Source organism: Barbus barbus (assembly GCF_936440315.1).
Source record: "Barbus barbus genome assembly, chromosome: 39".
NCBI lineage: Eukaryota > Metazoa > Chordata > Actinopteri > Cypriniformes > Cyprinidae > Barbus > Barbus barbus.
Window position 1 is genome coordinate 962797 of NC_136717.1, and position 20530 is coordinate 983326.

Genomic DNA, 20530 nt, shown 5'->3' on the forward strand with positions numbered 1-20530 from the left:
CTACTGTCCATACAGACCGTAAAATCTGCACTGCAAAAAATGATTTTCTTACTTCGATTTTTTGTCTTGTTTCCAGCCAAAATATCTACAAATTCTTAAATCATGGAGGATTTTCTAGAAAAGTAAAAATTGTCTTGCTTTTAAAAAAAAAAAAAAAAAAAGGGAAAATTGAGTTTTTGCTTAGAACAAGCAAAAGAATCTGCCAATGGGTAAGAAAATAATCTTATTTCAAACAGAAAACAAGATTATTTTACGACAGAAAAGTGGGCGTATGGTCGTTTCAACGCAAAACTTGGAGTTTATCAATATGGAAGAGAGCGGTGGCTACGCTCAAATCTCACGTCTGGTCTCAGCTCGTGTACGCATGTTCTTTTAACCTAAACTTGTGCCCAGCTTATAAATATCGTGGAGAATTGTAAAATGACATAATTTTGTTCATTTAGGTTATTTTCCTGACTGACAGCCGAAGCTCATTAGTCGATCACTGACCAGTAAGATCAGAATGTCTTTTGTTTTATTCAGGGCTTTATCTTTATATGCGCGAATAGCAGCGTAAACCACAGGCCATGAGGATTCACACATCGTCACATCACACACCTGCAGAAAGGAGAAATACAGAAATGAAGTCTATAAAAGGAATAAAATAAATAAGACTACATGAAATATATAAGAGGTTATATGCCTAATTTAATTGACATAAACAAAAGGGAAAAAACTTCAACAAGTATAGGCTACGCTCTTTTTTGTGACACTCTTAATGCATTGTATTTCTTTTCTTTATATCTTTATTTGATTTCATCCATCTGATCGCACAGGTACCTCATGCACACACAAATAACATTAGTTCTAAAAACCATGGCTATTCTGCTTAACAGATATATTTATGTAAAAATTACTTTTTCTGACCTTTATTAAAAAAAAAATTAAAATAAAAACGTGATCATACTAAATATTGTCATATTTTAAATGACTCGCTTCCTTTCAAAAAAACCTATAGTGGTTTGAAGGATATTAGCTGAAGAACAACGCTATAAGTAAACTAACAAACACAGATCATGGAGTATGATTGTTTAGGTCATGAACAGCAGCAGCAAACGTGATATCCTCTAACACATCTCTATATCCGCAGTGTTTGACTGTAATCCAGTCACTTATTTCCAGGGAACACTCGGGATTTATTACCTTTCAACTCCACAAAATACAAGGAGGCTTCAGAAGGATGAGCCAATCACAGCCGTTTAGCGTCAGGATGGACCAATCACAGCCGTTTAGCGTCAGGATGGACCAATCACAGTCGATTAGCGTCAGGATGGACCAATCACAGCCGTTTAGCGTCAGGATGGACCAATCACAGTCGATTAGCGTCAGGATGGACCAATCACAGCCGTTTAGCGTCAGGATGGACCAATCACAGTCGGGATGGTGTTTGTTATTTGAGCGAGTACACATGGAAATCGAAACTAAAAGTGTTGCGTTTGTCCCGAGATAAGATCAAGTCCTAATTAAGATTACAATTTCTGTTATTAATCGGTGAGTCCATGTCCTTCTCATAATTTATGATATAAATGTGACGATATTAGATGTGTTTGTGTGTTTGTACAGAACTCGAGTTTATTGGGAGGCGTTTACTCGAGGAGCTACGTTTATCATAAAATGTGTTTATTATACACTTCTGCGAATTTGAATCATTATGATTCGCATCGAAGTCGATATATTTATATATAAATATATATATATATATAGTTGACAGTAAATGAACAGCAGATATTCACCTTATTTTCCCGTTAGATTGGGCCGTTTCTAAATGTGTCTTTCTGCTATTTTAAACACAAAACAGCTCATATTTCACACTGCTGTTTCTTATCATAGTATTTAGAAGTATTGTCTTAATTATGAACATTACTCTGTCGTTTTTCCTGTTATCTCTACAGCAGATTATGACTCAAGTCTTGAGCAATCTTGTGTTTTCAGAGCATTTATATTCAGGAGTAGTGCTGGGAAAACATGGAGATGTTGGAGTCGCTTCGTGTCCAGCTGTTATAATAAATATCACAGTAGCCTTCTTTTGTAAAACACAAAGTAAATAACTATTTCAAACAGATTAAAGGGAAAGGGAAGTGGTGTGTGGCCAAGTATGGTGACCCATACTCAGAATTTGTGCTCTGCATTTAACCCATCCAAGTGTACACTCAGTAGTGAACACACACCCGGAGCAGTGGGCAGCCAATGCTGCGGCGCCCGGGGAGCAGTTGGGGGTCCGGTGCCTTGCTCAAGGGTCTCACCTCAGTCGTGGTATTGAGGGTGGAGTGAGTGCTGGTTATTCACTCCCCCCACCTACAATCCCTGCCGGACCTGAGACTCGAACCCTCGACCTTCGGATTACAACTCTCTATCCATTAGGCCACGACCGCCCCAAAAGTGCATCTATGAAGTGTTTAAATATCTGGTGTTGTTTGATAAACCCCACAGTGAATATTGCTGTGAAAACATGTAAATACTGTTTGACTGACTCAGAAACAGAAAGTTTGTGGAGAGTGCGCGTACCTCTTTGATAAATGGAAACGATGTGTTCAGGATGTCTAGGCTCAAAATCTGTGCCAAATCTACAGCCATTTAACAAAATTGCAAGCTCCTCTGAATATTGTGGAGTTTGTGTGATTTTGCAGCAGCCCCTCACTGCAGAACAAACATCCAGGGGCCGGGTGGATCTACATCTAGGGGGTGGAGACGGGTAGGTTTAGGGATCAGGGGGTGGAGAGTAGGTTTAGGGGTGGAGAGTAGGTTTAGGGGTGGAGATGGGTGGGTTTAGGGATCAGGGAGTGGAGACGGGTAGGTTTAGGGATCAGGGAGTGGAGATTGGTAGGTTTAGGGATCCGGGAGTGGAGACGGGTAGGTTTAGGTAAATGTAAGGTGGGAGGAGTTGGATCGAGATCTAACCACACCCCCTGGATCTTGTGTTCTGCAGTGAGGACCATCTCTGATTTTACGTTAAATTCTGCCGTTTGCATAATAGTGAAATCCTGGAGGAATTGTCTATGGGCCTTTCCCGAACAGTTTGAGAGGCATGCACATGTCAGGACGTAATTGTGCAAGTCTAGCTTAGTGCCCTTTAAAGGGGTCCTATTATGCTTTTTCACTTTTTGAATCTTAGTCAGTGTGTAGTGTGTATGTTTGGGTATAAAAAGATATACAAAGTTACAAATCTCAAAGTCCACTCCAAAGGGAGATATTTAGTTTAAAAAAAAATCCCTTTTCAAGAACTACAATGAACGACTCGTTTGGACTAGATTCAAGATTTTTATTTGTCACATACACAATTATACAGAGTATAACCAGCAGTGAAATTAGGTCAGGTCCACTCCAAGGACAGTGCAATTATAAAGAATACAAATATTAAGAAAAAGAAAAGTAGAAAAAAATAATAGAATAAAATAAAATAAAAGATAAACAAAATATAAATATAAATGTGCAGGTCAGTACAGATCAGTATGTTGTTGACTTAAATAGTAATAAGAGGAATGTGCAAAAAGTTGTCCAGGGTATTTAAATAGCAGCAATATGAGGTAGAAAAATTATGAATAGCTTATTGATATGGTGATATTTACATGGAGTCATGTGATGTTATGACACGGAGTTAGAGTTTAGGAGCCTGATGGCCTGGGGGAAGAAGCTCCTCCTAAGTCTCTCAGTTTTTGCCATCAGGCTACGGAAGCGCTTACCAAGAAGAAGAAGAAGAAGTTTTATTTATATAGCGCCTTTCCATTGCTCAAGGTCGCTTTACATAGAGCTATACAAAACATTTACATACCCAAAAGACAATACAAACATAAGCAAAATAAAGCCACATTATCCAAAATGCAAATTAAACGGGTACGTTTTTAGCAGAGACTTGAAGGTAGATAAAGAAGATAAGTTCCGAAGTGTAAGGGGTAGTGAATTCCATAATTTCGGAGCGTTGACACTGAATGACCTACCACCTACAGTGGACAGCCGGTAATGAGGAATAGACAAAAGACCAAGCTCAGATGATCTGAGGGGCCGGAGTGGAGAGTAGGAGTACAGTAGGTCAGACAGATATGGAGGCGCAAGACCGTTTAATGGCTTAAATGTGAGAAGTAATATCTTAAAATGTATACGAGATGCCACAGGTAGCCAGTGAAGATCATGCAGTAGAGGAGTAATATGAGCAGAACGCCTGGTGGAGGTAAGAAGTCGTGCTGCTGAGTTTTGAACATACTGTAACCTTGCAATAAGTTTTTTAGGCAGATCAAGAAATAGAGCATTACAATAATCCAGACGTGATGTGATTAATGCATGAACTAAGATTTCAGCATCAGCTGGAGTCAGAGAAGATCGAAGACGTGCAATATTACGAAGATGGAAAAAAGAGGTTTTAACAACAGAAGAAATGTGAGAGGCAAAAGATAGAGACGAGTCAAATAAGACACCAAGATTACGGACAGATGAAGAAGGCTTAACATGAACCCCCTCAATTTCAAAGGACAGGTCCATCCTTTTGACTGCGGCAGCAGAGCCAATCATCAAAATTTCAGTTTTGTTATTATTTAGCTTAAGGAAATTCAAGGACAACCAATGCTTGATATCCCTGATGCATGCAGTAAGTGAGTCGGGCAGTGATAACCTATTAGAGCTGGTGGATAGGTAAATTTGAATGTCATCAGCATAGCAATGAAATTGAAGTCCATGCTTGCGTATGATGTCACCAAGTGGATATATGTAAATGACAAACAGAAGTGGTCCAAGAACCGAACCTTGAGGAACACCCTGTGAAACTGGAGCAGTGGCAGATTTATACCCCTGTATGGTGATGTAATATTTTCTATCGCTAATGTAGGAAATGAGCCAAGAAAGAGCTGAGCCAGTGATACCGATATCAGAGAGAGGAGTATTTCATGGCAGACTGTGTCAAATGCAGCGCTTAGATCGAGAAGAATCAAGATGTTTATTAACCCAGAGTCCATGGACAGAAGAATGTCATTAACCACACAAAGCAGTTTCAGTGCTATGTGATGAACGAAATCCTGACTGAAACGGTTCAAAAAGGCCATTAGCATTTAAGTAAGATCTTAATTGTGAAGCCACAACGTTTTCAAGAATTTTACTTAGGAATGGTAAATTTGAGATTGGCCTATAGTTGTTCATGTCTAGATGGTCAAGAACTGTTTTTTTAAGTATGGGAGTCACCGCAGCCATTTTTAGTTCTGCTGGAACAATGGCAGATGCTAAGCTACAGTTAGTCATGTGTGTTATGAAAGGTTCAATCACATGAACACACATCTTAAGCAAAACAGTAGGTGTGGGATCAATCTGGCTGGATGTAGAATTTGACTTCACAATTAGATCTCTTATGGCAGCAGAGATGGTGTCATTAGAGATGGATTCAGTGATTGACTTCAGTTTGTCAGTTACCAGAGGGAAGCAAAGTGAATAGTCGGTTACCAGGGTGATTTGACTCCTTGATGATTTTGACAGCTCTATTTTTGCAGCGTTTGAGGTAGATGTCCTGCAGAGAGGGGAGAGCAGACCCTGAGATGCGCTCAGCTAAGCGCACAACTCTCTGTAGTGCTTTGCAGTCCTGATTGGAGCTGTTTCCATACCACACTGAGATGCACTGAGTCAATACACTTTCTATGGTCCCCTACAAACTTGCTTTCCTGTATTTATGACATCACAAATTGTAAATCCCGCCTACTTAAATTTGGATTCTCTCCCGCTGGCAGAGAATTAATTTGCATATATCTGCCGCCACAAATAGTGTAAGTCTGTGGGACTGTGGTATAAATAAATTTAACTATATGACAGTTTCAGTGCAATTCATGTTATAATGTTAGAATTAAAGAACAATAAACATAATACATATTACCGTTGCACTTATCTGTACAGTCAATGCAGTTATTTTTAAGCTGTTGTTGACATCCTATCTAAAACGTGATTTAACAACAACAATAACATTACCACTTTAATATGTCTTGCAATGTCCGTGCGTGCAAAGGTTCTGCACAATCTTCTTGTTCAATATTCTCGAGGTCTGAACTGATATGGCAATTTGCTGTTCTGGCAAGGGGCGGGGCAATACTGAAACGCCATCTAAGCTGTTCACCAATCACAACACACAGGGACAGCTAACCAATCACAACACATTTCGTTTTTGGGAAGGCGGGCCTTCATCAAACCCAGAACTGATCGAGCCGTTTGTGTCAGGCTGGGTATTGTAATAATGTAAATTATGTGAAAAATAATGCGATTTTCAAACCACCAAACATGAGCATGTTCTAGTACACCCCCAAAACAAAATCAAGACTTTGTAAAACAGTATAATAGGACCCCTTTAAGAGATCGTGCACCCCAGAAATTCAAATTTGCTGTTAATTTACTCAGGCCATCCAATATGTACAGTTTCTTTTTTCTCTTCTTTTTTTTCAGTAGAACAGAAGGCCTGAAAAAGATTTCTAGTTGAAATCATGATCAGATTTACAGACTGTGGTTATGAGTTAATGAAACATATTTCAGCATCAAATTACCAACATTTTTACAGCATTTGTAAATGTAAAAAGTGCATTAGATGATATACAAATCATTTTAGTTAGCAACATTAACAACCAGTTTAATTACATAACTAATGATATGAAGCAATAGATGGTTATATTGTGTAAATCTGTTATAATCAGATGAAAACAATGTAATAGAAATTCAGCTTTTCCAAATTAAGAATTGTATTCTACTTCTTCTAAATCTACACTTAATAAACTGCAATATGTTCAAAATTCAGCCGCCAGGATTTTAACTGGGACTAGGATTGGCAATCATATTACTCCAGTGTTAGAGTCTGGCTCCCGGTCAGGTTTAAAGTGGAAATTCTGATGCTTACTAGCATTACATGGCCTGGCACCTCATTACCTCACAGAACTGTTGCATCCATCCACTCCTGCTCGTAGATTGTGCTCCTCTCAGTCAAACGTGTTGTTGTTCCGCAAACACGTTTAAGATCTATGGGTGACAAGGCTTTCTCTTTCTATGCTTTGGAATTCTCTGCCTCTTGAACTTATTCAGAATCACGACGGTTTCAAAGTTCAATTTAAGACATATTTTTTTTAAACTTGCATTTGCTTGTTGATTTTGTTTTGCTTTTTATTGTATTTGATTACATTGTGTTCAGCGCTTTGAGAAGCTGCTTTTAAAGGCGCTTTATAAAATAAAGTTTATTATTATTATATTACTTCAGAAGTAATTCTAATATTAGAATTACTCAGAGGAACGGGATAAACTCCTACAAGTCATCGATCAGAACTGATCCGCAGTTACAAGATATGTTTAGCTGCAGTTATTGCAAAAGAGGCTCACACCAGATACTGAAATAAAAGATTCACATACTTTTACACTTCACAGATATGTAACACTGTCGTTTATTTATTGAGAAAAAATAATCCAAAGAAAATATTTTTTCTCATTTGTTTGATTGGATTCTCTTTGTCTACTTTCAGGACTTCTGGTGACATTTTGGGTCATATTTATACAGAAATATAGAACATTCTTATGGGTTCACTAACTTTTAAGCAGCTCTCTCTCTCTGTGTGTGTGTGTGTGTGTGTGTGTGTGTGTGTGTATAATATGGTATTCGCGAATGTGTTTTATAAGTGTCTTTGGAAAGAGCATCAGCAATGATGTAGATCAAATTAAACATGAGTTGTTTCATAATTATATTGTTCACATGTTTTGATTTACTATGATTTTTTTTTTACAGGTCGGTTTGAGATTGAGAAACCAGAATGTCTCACACTGTCATTCCTGTGAACTCTTCAACGCTCGTCATCCAGTTTCAACCAGCAACACAAACAGCTCCTGATACGACGGTGACCAATGCTCCTGGGTCTGTTTATGTACAACAGGCAGGATTTTCACCTCTTCAAGGACTTCAGGCATTTCTGAAAGGGCAACCGAAAGCCCTGGGGGTGAGAAATGTCTCTTAAACGCAAATATATATACACATTTTTTTATTTGTAGATGTCAGTGTGAGGTAAGCAAATAAATAAATGAATAAATTCTAAACGAGGAGCGGTGCACACATTAACAAAGCATACAGAATTATTATTGAAAAATGCCTATTGCCTTGGTGACAGGAAAGACGCCAGTATAAGATCAGGTTTATCATTTACAGAATAAAATATTAAACTTTACAACGTTTTAGGAGTTGTAAACTATCAAAAAATGAAGTATCCAATCTTGCACATCTGCAAACATAGGGCTGGGCGATATAGCTAAAGAATGTATCAACGATATAAAGTTTTATATCATTCGGTATCGATAAGTATTTACATTTTTTTTTTTTTAAACAGAGCAATAGAAAAAATGTTTAAATTAAACCACTGTATTTTTAATTTACCCAATTTAAGACAAACAACAAATCATTTTTTGTTTTAACAGTTAAACACAAAATAAAATTTAAATATCTCCTTTCTTATGTTTTATATGTAGATTAAATAGCCACAGGAGGGCGCAAGGAGCAAAATAATACAGCGCATTCAATTGTTTATTCAATGCAATTAAAATAAGTCTATAAAAAAAGTGCACAAAGTCTAAATTAATATATATAAATCAAATATAATTTCGTAAATTGCATAAACAATTATGAATAAAACAGCATAATGTAGGCTATTTATACATAGCTTAATTCAAATAGCCGAAGTGCCGATCACACAGATTGCATTTAAAAACATGAGACGCAGTGAAATTTAATAAACCTCCACAAATTCCTAACATGTTTTCTAAAAGTTTAAACTCTTTTAACTTTACATGATTTTCTATACATCTCTTGCGTGAGACGTGAGTGCAACAGTCATAGTTGTCTGTCCCAAAAATGCGCCTAGTATGCGTTCTTTGTGAATGGCTTGATTTCGGTTTTAACCTAACCACTAACTTCACTGCATTGAGCTTCTATATTTCTATAATATTTTGAATGAATAAAGCAGCAGCAGCGTGTCTTGTGGGTTTAACTGGACAGATGAACAAAAACGATAAAATATGACAACGACGCTTACATCTTCATCACCACGTCTCGTGCGCCTCTGATGAGGCTCCCTCACTGGCACACACCTAACATTGCACCGTTTTTGCAGCCAAATGCAAATTTAAATTTTAAATTCGACTAATTGATTTTTTTTATTCACAATCTCCTCATCACAGGCAGGCACTGCACTCAGCATGTGTTCATGTGTGCTGTCTGCTTGTCACTCATAGCACGCGCCTATATCGTTTCAAACTTTTTTTCTATTGTTATCGATGAAGGTGTATAGTCGATAAATACCGATACCGTATTATCGCCCAGGCCTATGCAAACACAATGACATTCATACAATGATAATTCCACACTTTCAGAATATTACTTTGAGATGTTTTTCTAGTACAATCATAAGTCCATAACTACAGCTGCCATAAATGTATATTTTATATTGTTCACCTTTATGGAAGACTCTTGTCCTACTCACACTTTCTGTGTTCTTCTTGTCCCTCACAGACGGTCCAGATAATGATCGGTGTGATGACTCTCCTGTTTGGCATTGTGTCTACAGTTTATGCAGATCTAGTCTTTGTTCATAGTGGTCTTCCATACTGGGGATCTATCATCGTAAGAAACTATTATATAATTAAGTGATCTGTCTTTTTATAAAACAAGCTACATATTCCAACGCAAGCCTCAATTTTGTCCTTTCTCTCTCTTCTCAGTACATCATCGCTGGCTCACTCTGCATTGCTGCAGCAAACAAAATTAATTCCCCCTCCAGTTTGTGTTTGGTATGTACTACACAACACTTTACTTGTAGGGGTCCAAGCACCGTGCTGGAAGTACAGAAATATTGTTGTGTTTGTACTGATTTTCTGGACTGGATTAAATTTAAGATTTTTTTCTGCTCTAAAAGTATATGGGCATCAGTGACCATAATTCATAATTTGATCTTTATGTCCTGAATGCAACACCCACACTTAATGACACCAAACTTGTCAGGAGGGTCCCAAACATACGTCTATTCAGCCACACAGACACTCAACACTAGGTGGCGCAATAATAGTATGATCTGCATTTTTGAGTAACTTCTACAACCCGAATTCCGGAAATGTTGGGACATTTTTAAATTTGAATAAAATGAAAACTAAAAGAATTTCAAAATCACATGAGCCAATATATTATTCACAATAGAACATAGATAACAAATGTTTAAACTGATAAATTTTAAAATTTGATGCCTGCTACAGGTCTCAAAATAGTTGGGACGGGGGCATGTTTACCATGGTGTAGCATCTCCTCCTCTTTTCAAAACAGTTTGAAGACATCTGGGCATCGAGGTTTTGAGTTTCTGGAGTTTTGGTGTTGGAATTTGGTCCCAGTCTTGCCTGATATAGGTTTCCAGCTATAGAGTTTGTGGTCGTCTTTGACATATTTTTCATTTAATGATACGCCAAATGTTCTATATAGGTGAAAGATCTGGTCTGTAGACAAATTCAGGCCAATTCAGCACACATACTCTTCTACTACGAAGCCATGCTGTTGTGATAGCTGCAGTATGTGGTTTTGCATTGTCCTGCTGAAATACACAAGGCCTTCCCTGAAATAGATGTCATCTGGAGGGGAGCATATGTTTCTCTAAAACCTTTATATACCTTTCAGCATTCATAGTGCCTTCCAAAACATGCCCAAACCATATGCACTTATGTACCCCCATACCATCAGAGATGCTGGCTTTTGAACTGAATGCTGATGACATGCTGGAAGGTCTCCCTCCTCTTTAGCCCGGAGGACACGGAGTCCGTGATTTCCAACAAGAATGTCAAATTTGGACTCCTCTTTGAAACAGTCCATTTTAAATGAGCCTTGGTCCACAGGACACGACAGCGCTTCTGGACCATGTTCACATATGGCTTCCTTTTTGCATGATAAAGCTTTAGGTGGCATCTGCAGATGGCACGGCGGATTGTGTTTACCAACAGTGGTTTCTGGAAGTATTCCTGGGCCCATTTAGTACTGTCAATGACAGAATCATGCCGATGAGTGATGCAGTGTCTTCTGAGGGCCCGAAGACCACGGCCATCCAACAAAGGTCTTTCGGACTTGTCCCTTACGCACAGAGATTTCTCCAGTTTCTCTGAATCTTTTGATGATGTTATGCACTGTAGATGAACCTATACCTATACTTTACCTATTAAACCTATACTTATATCCATCGCCACCTGTAAGCTCTTTCAGTAGCTGTGGTCATCATATCAGTATTTTGTTTTCCGAGTTGTCTACTCCAAGATATGTTGTGATAAAAATAGCAACAGGTAGTGCTAGTAGCTCACCGAGTGCAACCACTTTACATCATCAGAATAATGGCAAACCTCATAGTCCAAAATATGTCTAAAACGTTGTGATTTTTTAGAATAGCATACATCTTTGATGGGTTTTCTACTAGATATTTCAGTAAGAGACATCATTTACATTATATTAAGCCATACAAGTCTTAATACCCAGGGATCCCTTTAAGAATATTCTTGTCTTTTTAAGAATATTCTTAAGACAAAACTTAAGAAGAATTCAAATTCTTGAAAATAATCTTCTTAAAAATCATCGTAAATAACTTCTTAAAGTTAGAATAGCCCCAGACTTGTCTTAAATCCCAAATACGTATTAAGAATTATTCAATACATTTATAGGGTTATTTCAAATTAATTGTTATATTTAAGCATTACAACAACACTAGCTACATATAATACATAGTAGGACTCTTAATATGGATGTGCATGAGTTTCCTGAAGTGACAGCAATGACTGATAATGTAAACAATGACCGTCATGATTAGCCTATGTGTGACCCTATATTTTGCTGACTTCAAAACTCAGTAGAAACCTAAAAACGAGTCAGATAGGGAGCTTTGATTGAACACTTTTAATTTTAGCCTATGAATACGACAGTCTTTGGCAGTATTCAGCGCATATGAACATGCATACCAGAAGAGTTCATTAGGAGAAGGGTGCAAAAACACAGCACAAAAATGACTGAATCCAATCACTGCAGCTTGAGAGCGGCTCGTTAAAAGTAACTGCTCAAAAACACGGCACATTGAAAAGAGAAGCCGTCAAGGTCACGACGAAAATAGTGTACGCGCTTATTATGATTATTAGGGTAATCTGCAGGAAACGTAAAAAGACAATCCTTAAAGTGTGAGTTTATTAGTGTGTCTTCAGCCATGTATTCACTCAGATCAGTCATTTTCTTCTTAAGAAAGAAATTAAGATGTATTTTCTCAACATATTTGAGAACTTCTTAAGAAATTTTCAAGAATTGCACTTCAGAACATTCTTACGAACTTTGTGGAATTTATCTTAAGAAATTTCTTAACTTATTTCTTAAGATGTTTGTGAATCCGGCTCCTGGTATAGACAGGATATTTTGAGAATTCACACCAAATTTCATTAAAGTTGAGCCTATAGGAGGCGCTGCAACTCCTCAACACTGTAACTGTAGGATTGGTAAAGTTGAAAATGAATATGAACCTAATATGCCTCAGATACATAAAAAAAGACCCCTACCAGCAAATCAAATTTCAGCAATTTCAGAAAACAATTGTGTCAAAAGTGCATTTTTATCACACTTCATATACTTTCTATGTACATTAACGTGTGAACACAATGTTTTAAAGTTCTTGCTTATTAATTTGTTTTGTGTTTTTTTCCTGCCTACAGGTGAATGCTTCACTCGGAATGAACATTATGAGTACTATAACCGCAGGCATTGCCATTATTTTACTTTCACTGGATTTGGTTATAGGTCCACACTATTACTGCTACGACAGTGACTGCTATGTCATGAGAAAGCATGATGTACGTCATCAGTTTTTATATTCACATTTAATGTCAGAATGGAAATGAAACATTTATTTAGCAATCACTGTAAGATCACTGTGTGGTCAGTACACAAGCCTGTTTTATCTGGCATTTCAGAAGTAGTTTATAGATCCTTTACAATGCAAGTCATTGACATTATAAGTTCATTGTAAACTCAGTCCAGTTTGACCTATCAGGGCCAGATTTACTAACAGCTTGTGACAGTGCAAACCCTCATTTGGCGTTAAGTAACTTCTGTCAGCATTTACTAAAGACACACAGTAAAACATTAGCATTGAAAAGGACAGTTATTTTTGCGGAAAGAGTTTCCCTTTCAGGCACAAAATTATTTAAATGAATCATGCAACATGATTTAGTAAGGTTTGCGCTGTCATGCTAATTTAACTTTTTTAGTAAATCTGGCCCTAAAAATTTAATATGACTATATGAGCGTCACAAATGGTAGATTCTGGACTGCTGAGCATTCAGTGTACCAGTGTGAGCAGCAATTATCATGGATTATTTGTGTTAATGTTGATTTTTCTCTCAGACTCTCTTCAGGGGAATCAGAGGTGTATTGCTGTTATTTGCTGTAATTGAGTTTATCATCTCCATCTATCTGTCAGCATTTGCCTGTAAAGCCAACGGCTGCTGCTGTCCTCAGGTGAGTAAAGAGCCAAATCAGGACTTACCAAACTTTTGTGTGTGAGTATGTGTGCGTATCAACTGAACCCCCTAGATATGTATATAAAACGGAAATAGTTAATTTTAAGGCACTTGACACTTGGATTCACGCTTTACAAGAACCAACAAACACTGTTACAATACAAATATTTATTTCTTAAATTCTTTCATCTTAAATGTTCAAACCCTTGATTTCTTAACTTGCAAAATTATTGAAATTATGCAAATGTCAATGACTTGAACTCAGCACACATTGTGTTCCCAAACATTAAACCTGCAGCACTTGCAGAGTTCGTGGGAAGCAGCGTTTACGGTGAACTCAGTTGCCCTAAAAACATACTGCATAAAACTTTAATTAACATGCCACATGGTTTTACATGCATAGATTTAACCCATTAACACAAATTCAAAATAAAATAAAATAGTTTGTAATGTTGTTGCAGATGGTATATAAGTCCGTCAACATTAAATATTGATATACCGTGACGATTAAAGGTGCGTTCACGCCATATCGTAATTACTGTAATTACGAGAGACCAACTTGTAAAAAGTGTTCACCTCGTAGAACTCCTGATTACAACTTGTGAACTGGGAGTTTTCTGAGAGCTACGGCTTGTACCACGTGACCGCTGCACCTCACGCCGAACCAGAGAAAAATGGCGGCGCTTTCAAAGAAGATACATATATAGATACTACAATGTACTATAATATTAAAACATATTGTTATGTAAGTGTTCATACTGTTATTATTTTGTTATTGTTTGTTTAGGTTAGCAATAACACATTTATTGCCGTCATTAATAATAACAAACAAATAAACAGTTAGTAATTATTTTTTACCTGACATGCTTTGTGTGTTCTGCAATATTTAGTAGTAGCATACAAATGTAATGTGTTTTACAGCTGCCAGTAACATTTTTATGCGGTCGCGGGTTCATTTTGTTGACTGTCACTATAGAAACGGATAATCCTCAGTTCGAGGACGTGAAGAGCACCGAGTTGAACGTCACATGTTGTCATCTCGGAATTACGGTAATCAGGGGCGGCGCCAGAGAACTTTGAGGGGGTGCTAGATCATTGACGGGGGAGCTGGGCAATTAATAGTAAATATGACCAAAACAGGTTATTATTTTTCATATGAATAATAAAATCACCCAGTCGATTTTGTAACATTTTACTACATGGTTATTTGACTCATCACATTTTTTTGGGGCCGTTCACTCTGATGTTAATTTTGATGAATATGCGTTGTGCAGGCGCATATGTCAACTGTTTATGAGTGTGGGAGTATTATCGAGGCATGGAAGCATCTGCACAATCCCTTACTTTTTTTTTTTTCCTGCAGAAAGAACTTAAAATACATAGCCAATCCGTCATTTTTCCGACGGCGCTTTCTGCCGTCTCATGCGGTCTCCGTGAAATTCAGCGTGTCACAACAATGAACCGGCCCACAGACATAAGAAATAAATCTAGGCCTATAGAAAGCTTAAAATGTAGGCTATACTATTATATGAACCAATTCAAATAAAAACAAATATTCGTTAATTATGTAGTCTGTATGAAAAGGTACATTTCTCTATTAATTGCACGTCCATTACTGTGGAGATGGCGAGTCAGCGTCGGTATTCGGCAACTTATGTTTGCAGCCAACACTGAGAAAGCACTAGTTTAGTAATAAATAATACATAATAAAAAAAGTCTTCTTTTTCCCAGACGCATCCATAATCATTACTTTTGCAGGTGCTTTGCGGCACACTTGAGCGCGGAATCGGCTATAATACGGAAGTATGACTAGCCTATATTAAAGTATGGTTTAGTATGTTATTTTATTAATCAATTTAACATAAACGTGTGTCTAGTTGACGAGAAGAATCTTTAGTCGGGCACAGGCCCAAGTGACCAGACTTGTGGTTTTTGCATGGTGGATAGTTAAATGGATAAAAAAAATCCCATAGAAGGAACCGATCCATTTTTACAATAAAATGCTATGACATTACGAAAAGTGCGACTGCAAATCACGTCATGTTGTATTGCTTTGCATGTTATGCATGCGTAATGCGTCAAATGTTTTTTATTTCATCTTCTTTATTTGTGGGGGTGCTATGGGGTGCTTTGGTCTTTCCTGGGGGTGGAGCACCTGCTAGCCGCTCCCTAGCGCCACCCATGACGGTAATTATGATATGGCGTGAATGCAGCATAAGTACTCATGTCATTTCTGCCGTGTGTAGTTTTAACACTTTTTATGCGTGTTTGTGGTTCCAATCAAATCCTCGTCCAACACGCAATGTGTTGTAGCAATTTTAGCCATTAGAGTGTGCACAGATCTTCAGTTTGAATTTCCACCATATAACCAAAGTGGAACCAACGCCACGAAAAGTGACGTATATGTATAATTTGCTTTGGTGATTGGCTGCTGTGGCTGGAGAGTACGTGTCTACGTCATCTACGTCAGCCCACGGAACGTTGGCTAAACATCTGATGCATATGGCACACAAAAGTGGAAACACTTCAGGAGTTTCGAAGTCGTCATCAGATTGGTTGAATCATACAGTATTTCTGGGAGACGTGTGTCGTGTTCTTTACCCAGGTAGCAAACGTATGTCTGCAAGATGTCTGTTAAAGATCTCTTGATCTGGAAAGCATCTACTGTCTATAAACGTCTGACAGACGTCTTTCAGATCTAAAAGGAAACATCCAATAGACGTATTGCAGATGAGCAAACACTCTAAAAAATACTTCTAGCAGATGTAAATGCAGACGTCAAATAGACTTCTCCGAGATGTACGTGTGTAATCAGGGTAACGTTCCATCTGGAAACAAAGATGCCGTAACGCCAAACCCCCTCACGAGAGAAGAAAGCCTCATGTTTCCAACTGTGACGACAAACGCTTATCAGGATCAAATAAATGCTCGATTTTCAAAAGTATGTGAAATATTTAAAGTTTGCAGAATAGAATCTTTAAACTACGTCCGAGAGTTTTACACATTGGTCTGTTACTGTGGCGACATTTCCACGCCACGAAACTTGACGCTGAATGAAACGAACTGTGATTGGTTGTTTGACATGTCGGTCAAATGACCTCATGGGCGGGCTTTGGCCAATAAAAGCTACCACAGATTCCAGACCTTCAGCCGTCAGTCTGAAGGTCTGGCTACACGAGACTACGTCCACGCTGACACATTCTCCCGCAGTGATAGCTGAGACGACCTTCAGCCTGCAATGGCTACAACTACTAATATAATACTGAATTGCTCAAGACATCATAACAAGTGAAGCCACCGCGCCATGATTTCATTGAGTAAACATTTCCTAACAAGTCCGCGTTTTTATATCTGAAGTCTCCCTGCACATTCCCATGACCGATTTATTCAAACAAACATTAAATCAAAGGCCACAGGTTAAGTAAAATATAATGAATGGAATACAATGCTTCTCTCTAGAGTTATTGTTTCTAGCTGACTATCAAGTTTATGTACAGTGAGTGTCTTTCCTGAGGTAAATGTGACTTTACGTGACATTGTTCACGTGATTTACTGACGTCTTTCTGTGGCTGAAAACCCACACTTATAGTTTGTATTTTATAATAAAATTAACAGAATTTGAAAGCTTATACTTTTATATACATTATACATTTCTGATTAAAAGTAACAAAGCACACAACTTACTGCGATTATTGGATGGCAGGCACCCTACAAATGATGAATGGAATTAAAGATGAATTGACGAGTTGAATTGTACAGTTTCTTTTAGAAATAGAAATAAATAATAGGTCAATTACCGTCGGCAGATTGGTATAGCCTACACCAAGCTTTATCCTGCCTGAAAAGACCATAAACGAAACAGTTCACATCTGGAGTAATAATTAACTAACAGACATGAATCCTAAAAACGAATAATGTCTGAGCAAATCATGACTTTTCACTTTACACCTACCTCTGACTAGGCATAAGATTTAGTCTCAGACGTAGCACTACTCCTAGATGGAGCAGCGTGTATTAATTCTACGCACGACTTGTGTATTTTACGTCCAGCCTAGTCTTACAGACGGGAGTACGCCCAGCTGGTGCAACTAGCCCCTGATCTCTATCTACATCTTGGACGATCATTGCTACCGCTCCGTCGCGGCTGCCTGGATCCTTCGTATCACTCCACCTCCTCTGCTCTAGCTAAGGAATGGTACACATGAGCAGAAAGATGCAGGAGGAGGCTCAGGAGGTGGATGGATGAAAACAAAATCTCCTTGTGTGTGCCATTCTTTTGCTAGCCCCTTTCACAGTCCCTGTGCCACCTCATCCTCTTCTCCTTGTCTTCACGGCGCGAGGTCGCGCCTTCCAGGAGGGGGCGTACTGTCACATTCCTTCACAGTTTGGGCTCTCTTTCTGTTCAGTTTGTCATGTTTACTGAATTGATTTCATCATTATGTTTAGGTGTGTGTCTCATTATCTCCACTACTTAAGTTCAGTTCTTTGATTGTCCAGACTCATCAGGATTAGCTCTAGCCGTGTGTCGGATTAAAGACTTTTGGAACTTTTATCTTCTTCCTCCTGTGTTTGTATTCAGCTACTTGCTGACAATTTACTGAAACTGTAATACTGAAACTGTCTGCCGGTGTAATTGCATTTATGGCATCTGACAGTAAGAAGGAATGTACACTACATGTGTTTTTGTTTTGTTTTTTATACCAAAGGTGCAGTTTACTCAGGTTTTACCACCACAGCCCTCTGATTTAAGGCCCAGTCATTTCCATGATCTTAACCGCTCAGAGGTAAGAAAAGCTTGATCCCCAGTTTAACTGGACTTTGAGTAAAATGGTAGTCAAAAGAAAAGGATGTGTGTGTGTGTGTGTGTGTGTGTATATGTATACACACATATATAACATGTGTTTTTTTGCAGATACCTGTGGTCAGCAGCTCTTCCATTCATCACCATCCTGCAGACGCTCCTCCGCAATACAGTGAACTCAAACAATATGAATAAGTGGGCCATGTTAGCTTATGAAACAAAAATATATGGGAATATATAGCTGAACATTAACATTTCTCTCACTTTATTGTTTGCATAGTTACACATTTCATATATGAAAATAATTGTGTCGTATAAAAGAAACTGTACTGAAAATACATTTTTAGACAATTAGATGTTTTGTGTGTGTGTTTGTACACAAAGTATTATTTTATCACAAGTATATCTGTAGATTGTAAAGAATGTTATTGAATACATTACACTGTATTAAGTAATCAACACAATATATTATTCAGTGTATTTTCAACATATATTAACAAACAATATATTACATTGTTTAATGTATAAGGCTATATGTTTTCTTTGCGTAAGGGTTGTGGTGCTGCCATTGATTGTGATGCTTTCGCACGACACATTTGTTTTCCCAACGTCTATTATCTCTAATTAGTTTTTTTTTCCTATTAAAAAAAGAGAACATGACAGCTAAGAAAGAAACCGCTTGATTACTTTTTAAATGGGTGGTAATCAAATATCAATTACATCTGAAAATTATTTTAGATTACCAAACTAATTACTTTGAATTGTCAAAGCATCCTAAGCTTCAGTTCTGCTCACACATTTTATACCACTTGCAGAATATGCATAATCGTAATAATTGTAACAAAATAACAGGGATCATAAAAATTGAATGAAATGTTTATTTAGTACTGTCCCGAATAAACTCTTTCACACAACAGATGTTTACATAAACACCACAGGACAAAATAAATGAATTTACAGAAACTGCCCCACACAAAAGTTTACACACCCTTGAATCATGAGACTGTGTGTTAAAACTAAAAGTGCACAGGTGACAATAGTGCAGGCTTTCCAAAATAATTGCGACAGTATCAAGTATTTAAAAAAAAATACAGCATTTAAAAAAATGCTCCAAAACTTTGACAAGCAGGAAAAACTGCCTGGAAAAACACGCATTTCCAAAACAGCAATGCCAAATTTATACAGTGAAGTGACGGATGACATTCTCAAGGATTTGAAAGAAATCTACTTTTTATTCAGCCACTATAGACATGTGGTCCAGTGCAAATGTGACACTGTACATAAGACTTGTGGTACATTACCTCACAGAGTGTTTGGAAACATGGTAAGTGCATTTGATCAGATTGAGCAGAAGATGAGAGACAAATGTTCTGCATTGCCACTGATAATGGTGCTAATATTGCTGCTGCATTGGGCATTAGATTTGTTATCTGTGGACGGTAGAGTTACAAAGAGAAAACTTATATTTCAGCAGCTCCTAATCAATCATGTTATCATGAGTTTCTGAATTTACCACTAACGACTAGCAATGTGTCTGTGTCAAATCCCAAGATCTCAAATATAAGACCTCACCTTTTTGGTTTCCACATCAAATTAAGTTTACAAAATGTATTTTATATCCATAAAAAGACATGTTAGATCCAAGTAAAGTGTCTACGTTCATATTTCAATTTTGGTGAAATAAACTGTCTAAATATGGGGGAAATAAAAAACTAGTGGTTTGAAGGACATTGGCAAAGTATATAGATTTAAAAATTAGGCTGTTTGAGGTCTGTATTGTGATCCTTAATTAGAGTTTTTAATGTGGCATTAAATGATTCATGTTTTTAAAATACCTAACAAGATTTATTTGGTATATAAATATGGTTACACTGAATGACATTTTAGTGGGTGTCTTCTGTAAATCATGGTAAAAAAAAAAAAATAATTGGATGATAGTGTTTTGTTTAGAAAATATATTATATATATATGTATGCAGGGATGGGCAGTATTTCAAATACATGTACTTGAAATACAAAATAGCCTACTATTTTGTTTTAAAATACCTTTTTGCATTTAAATACATTTAGCCTAATCTAGTATTTTAATATTTTGAAAATACAAAAATACTAAGCTTAAATGTATTTAAATACAAAATAGTGTATTTGAAATACTTCCCTGTATGCATGTATGTATGTAGGAATCATT

The 20530-nt window shown here is 37.3% G+C and overlaps 1 protein-coding gene across 1 annotated transcript; it reads left to right on the plus strand.

Moving 5' to 3' along the window:
• Window positions 1-1416: 1416 nt before the first annotated feature.
• On the plus strand, window positions 1417-19315 carry LOC306858599 (membrane-spanning 4-domains subfamily A member 5-like). Its single transcript, XM_079399199.1, has 8 exons — window positions 1417-1530; window positions 7763-7970; window positions 9533-9643; window positions 9742-9810; window positions 12736-12873; window positions 13427-13540; window positions 18249-18326; window positions 18455-19315. Exons 2-8 carry the CDS (start codon window positions 7788-7790, stop codon window positions 18536-18538), a joined length of 777 nt encoding a protein of 258 aa, XP_079255325.1. The 5' UTR covers window positions 1417-1530; window positions 7763-7787; the 3' UTR covers window positions 18539-19315.
• The last annotated feature ends 1215 nt before the right edge of the window (window positions 19316-20530 follow it).